General features: G+C 46.8%; 1 protein-coding gene across 1 annotated transcript; it reads left to right on the top strand.

Moving 5' to 3' along the window:
- Positions 1-232: 232 nt before the first annotated feature.
- On the top strand, positions 233-2,756 carry LOC124263210 (macrophage-expressed gene 1 protein-like). The gene has a single exon (XM_046697794.1). It carries the CDS (start codon positions 284-286, stop codon positions 2,468-2,470), a length of 2,187 nt encoding a protein of 728 aa, XP_046553750.1. The 5' UTR covers positions 233-283; the 3' UTR covers positions 2,471-2,756.
- Positions 2,757-5,194: the final 2,438 nt, after the last annotated feature.

Here is a 5,194-nt window from a genome sequence, read left to right as displayed (position 1 = left end):
GTAATGTACAAATTCTAGAACGTTTGGGGTAAGGTTCCATGCGGTAAGATACTTCACTATATAGTGTTCTCGCTGTTTTAAGCGCGACGTAATTATTCTATTCACAATGCTCTCATAATTCCTTGAAAGCTGTTAGTTGGAACTTGACTGTCAAACAGAAAGTACAGTTAAAACGGGTTTTCCGTGACGCTGTCGAAGCACGTGACGAGTGGATATGATCAAATATGCGGTGAAATGAGGAAGTAAATCACAACGAGAGAGGGTGTTGAGATCGACAGTCGACATGTTGAGCTTCGTCCTCGTAGTCAGTGGTGTGGCCAGTATATTAGGGGGTGAAGTGCTTGACTCTGGAAACAAACCTGAGTTTCCCATCGGTGACGTTCGAGCGTGTTACAGAGATAACCAAAAACTTGAGCGTTTTGAGGTTCTGCCTGGTCAAGGCTGGGACAACCTGCGGAACGTGGACTCCGGCCTCGTTGTCGTCTACAACTACTCCAGGTGTCGGACAACTGAAGACGGCCGTTACCTCATCCCTGATACAGTCAACACCATCCCTTTGAAGGCAAGTAAGCTGAACGTTTATGCTGAACTAATCTCTCACTGGTCCAACTATACCAGTACCACGGCTCACGGTGTAAATATCGACGCGGGTCTTCATTTTGACTCGGTGAAAGTCAGTGGTACATTTTCTTCGGGCTATGAGAATGTGAAGTCCAAACAGATAGGTGATAGGTCCTACACAACCCGAGTCCAACTGAGATACGTTCGCTACTCAGCCAAGCTGCAGCCCGACGCCGCTCTTCATCCCACGTTCAAGTCTCGTCTGCTCAGTATCGCGGGAAGTCTGCAACTGAACAAGACGGACCAAGCACGCTATGACAGTGAACTTCTTGTGCGGGACTTCGGTACACACGTCATCACCAATGTAGATGCCGGTGCCGCCTTGGTGCAGGAGGACCAGGTGTCTGCGGAATTTGTGAACAGCAGGAAATTCTCAAAGAGTCAAATAACGACTGGAGCGAGTGCTTCTTTTTTTGGGATTTTCAGTTTCGGTGTTTCTTATCATTCTTCTACGTCCAATGAAGTGAAGACAGCATATGAACAGCACAGATCCTCCTCTCAGATCGATACTCTAGGAGGTCCTATGTTCAAGGCCTCCAACTTCACAGCCAACGACTGGACTAACGAGGTTGACTATGAACTGGTGGCCGTGGATAGGTCTGGAGACCCCCTCTTCTTCCTTATCAACTCTGCCTCTCTCCCCGAGCTTCCCAACTCCATCCTTTATCAACTTCAGAACCTTGTTCAGGAGACAATTCTGCATTACTATGAGTTTAACACATACAGGGGATGTACTGAACTGGACTCGCCTAACTTCAGCCCTGCCGCCAACCTGGATGACGGAACGTGTAAAAGTCCCTACACTAATCTGACATTTGGTGGAGTTTTTCAAACCTGTAGTATGTCCTCAGGATCAAACAACGGCGACCTCTGTTCTGGCCTCGACCAAGTGAACCCTAAGACAGGAGGACATACCTGTCCAGATGGGTATGAACCAGTAGAACTGCACACAGGACGCCTGTCCGACTCGAAGTCGGTCCACTCTTGTCACTCCTGCTGGCTGTTCTTCAAGTGTTGCCACGACAACTATTACCACAGCGAGGCAACCTACATCATGCATTGGTGCGCAGCTACGGGTCCGGTGTCTCAGGAGACTGGTTACCTCTTCGGAGGCCTGTACACGTCACAGCTTAACAATCCTCTCACTCAAGGAAAGACTTGCCCTGTCAACTTCTACACTCGCACCCTGGGGAAGGACCTCCACATCTGTATCAGTGATGACTACGAGCTGGCTATGAAGTATTCCATGCCATTCGGAGGTTTCATCAGCTGTACAACTGGTAACCCCCTTGCTATGACCCCTAAACCTGAGGGTAACAAGAACTCGGCCTTGCCATCACTGCACTCGTTCTTCCAAAAATCCAAAAGCTGGCCCAAGCACTGTCCTAAAGGCTACAGTCAACATCTGGCCTACGTCGATCAAGGCTGTGAGATCAACTATTGCCTGAAGGCGGGTTCCTTGTCAGAAGTTGGACTTCCCAAAATCCGTCGGCCGCCATTCCAGTCTGCTCCTCTGTTGCTCCCAAGCACTGACAATCAGGTGGTGTTTGACCCCTTGACCCTGACTTGGCGTAAAAATCAAGAGGCAATGCAGTTCATCAATGCACAGGGCGGTGAGGCCACTTCGTCGTCTACCGGAAGTGCTATGTCTGCTGGGGCAGCAGCTGGAATCGCTGTGGCTGCTACTCTCGGGTGTGTCGTCATCTCCACCCTCATCATCGTTCTTATCAAGCGACGTCGAAAGTCATCGTCGGTATATCGCAAGCTTGCAATTGACGACCCCCTTCTGTCTCCACAAATTAACTATGGTTCAACCGGAAGTGATGCTGTCAATGTAAACGTAGAGTAATCTCACTGGAACTCAAGGTGATTTTCAATTCTTTTCCAATGAAGGACTAGTTTACAAGGACTTATGGGGAACTACCTGTGCCCAACATTCTCTGTTTATGAACAATTTGCATCCTATAAAATATCCTTTGTCTACTTTGTCATAGTATCAGGTGCAATAATACGCCACTTCCCTCTTGCAAAGCCGAGACGCCATCATGGTTATAATAGGTTCTTAATGAATGATATCCATTGTTTACAATGTAAAATAATTCCGATTTATAACCATAAAATGATATTGTCTTGAAGGTGTGTCTTAAATGTGTTTTTCTTCAACTACCCCTGCTCTTACATCTGTGAAACCAACGTGAGTTGGTATGATTTTACATCGTGTTCAGCAATATTGATGGAATAATGTAGTTTCGCTATGCATGGAATGATTTCAGCAACTTGGACCTGCATAACTTTCCTCCCATATTGACATGACATGCCATGATAATTACTGTTGAATACTGTGAAATCATCGGGGCTAAAGCAACACTCACCGACTTTAACCAGTAGACGATCACACCACTCTCTTCCTGTCATGTGACCAGACATCGTGGTGGATTAGGTATGCAGCACTTTGGCCCCTCACTTCTGTGAACATTTTGGCGGTTAGACAGTCAGGTGGAGAGGGGTGAGCCTGGATTATACACGTGCCGAGAAGGCCATTTCTACATTTGTCGGGGTAAACTTGTCAATACTCGTGGTCTGAAGGCCATTATTCAATGTGTCGGTGTTGATATGTGAATAACGTGGCCTGAAGGCCTCTATTTCAAGTGTTTGTGTTGACACGACAATATACGTGGGAAAAAGGCTATTACTCCACATGGTGGGGTTGCCGCGACAATACTTGTGGGATAAAGGCCATTACTCCACATGTTGGGGTTGACGCGAAATACATGTGGGATAAAGGCCATTACTCCACATGTTGGGCTTGACGTGACAATACATGTGGGATAAAGGCCATTACTCCACATGTTGGGGTTGGCGCAACAATACTTGTGGGATAAAGGCCATTACTCCACATGTTGGGGTTGACGCGAGAATACACGTGGGATAAAGGCCATTACTCCACATGTTGGGGTTGGGGAAAAAGGCCATTACTCCATATGTTGGGGTTGACGTGACAATACATGTGGGATAAAGGCCATTACTCCACATGTTGGGGTGACGACAATACATATGGGATAAAGGCCATTACAATTGACATATGGGATAAAGGCCATTACTCCACATGTTGTTGACGTTGATAAAGGCCATTACTCCACATGTTGGGGTTGACGACAATACATATGGGATAAAGGCCATTACTCCACATGTTGGGGTTGACGCGACAATACATATGGGATAAAGGCCATTACTCCACATGTTGGGGTTGACGCGACAATACATATGGGATAAAGGCCATTACTCCACATGTTGGGGTTGACGCGACATATGGGATAAAGGCCATTACTCCACATGTTGGGGTTGACGCATGTGCGTAAACAATACATATGGGATAAAGGCCATTACTCCACATGTTGGGGTTGACGCGACAATACATATGGGATAAAGGCCATTACTCCACATGTTGGGGTTGACGGACAATACATATGGGATAAAGGCCATTACTCCACATGTTGGGGTTGACGCGACAATACATATGGGATAAAGGCCATTACTCCACATGTTGGGGTTGACGCAACAATACATGGGACGGGATAAAGGCCATTACTCCACATGTTGCAGTTGACGCGACAATACATATGGGATAAAGGCCATTACTCCACATGTTGGGGGTTTGACAATACAATACATGTGGATAAAGGCCATTACTCCACATGTTGGGGTTGACGCACAATACATACATACATATTGGATATTTGACGCCATACTAAAGGCCATTACTCCACATGTTGGGGTTGGCGACAACAATATAAAGGCCATTACTCCACATGTTGGGGTTGACGCGACAATACATATGGATAAAGGCCATTACTCCACATGTTGGGGTTGACAGGCCATACATACATGTGTGGGATAACGTGACAATACATGTGGATAAAGGCCATTACTCCACATGTTGGGTTGACGGAACAATACATGTGGGATAAAGGCCATTACTCCACATGTTGGGGCTTACATGTGGATAAAGGCCATTACTCCACACATGTTGGGGTTGACGACAATACATACACGTGGATAAAGGCCATTACTCCACATGTTGGGGTTGACGCGACAATACACGTGGGATAAAGGCCATTACTCCACATGTTGGGGGGGACGAAGGCGATAATACATGTGGGATAAAGGCCATTACTCCACATGTTGGGGTTGACGCGACAATACATATGGGATAAAGGCCATTACTCCACATGTTGGGGTTGACGCGACAATACATATGGGATAAAGGCCATTACTCCACATGTTGGGGTTGACGCGACAATACATGGATAAAGGCCATTACTCCACATGTTGGGGTTGACGCGACAATACATATGGGATAAAGGCCATTACTCCACATGTTGGGGTTGACGCGACAATACATGTGGGATAAAGGCCATTACTCCACATGTTGGGGTTGACGGGACACTGAATACATGTGGGATAAAGGCCATTACTCCACATGTTGGGGTTGACGCGACAATACATGTGCGTAAAGGCCATTACTCCACATGTTGGGGTTGGGGATAAAGGCCATTACTCCACATGTTGGGGT

Source organism: Haliotis rubra, unplaced genomic scaffold (assembly GCF_003918875.1).
Source record: "Haliotis rubra isolate DU_JTF1 unplaced genomic scaffold, ASM391887v1 Scf871, whole genome shotgun sequence".
NCBI classification, from domain to species: domain Eukaryota; kingdom Metazoa; phylum Mollusca; class Gastropoda; order Lepetellida; family Haliotidae; genus Haliotis; species Haliotis rubra.
This window is presented reverse-complemented; position numbering and strand designations above follow the sequence as displayed.

What these genes read in the sequence shown, in the direction of transcription:
- LOC124263210 (XM_046697794.1), top strand. Translation starts at nt 284, where the DNA reads ATGTTGAGCTTCGTCCTCGTAGTCAGTGGTGTGGCCAGTATATTAGGG.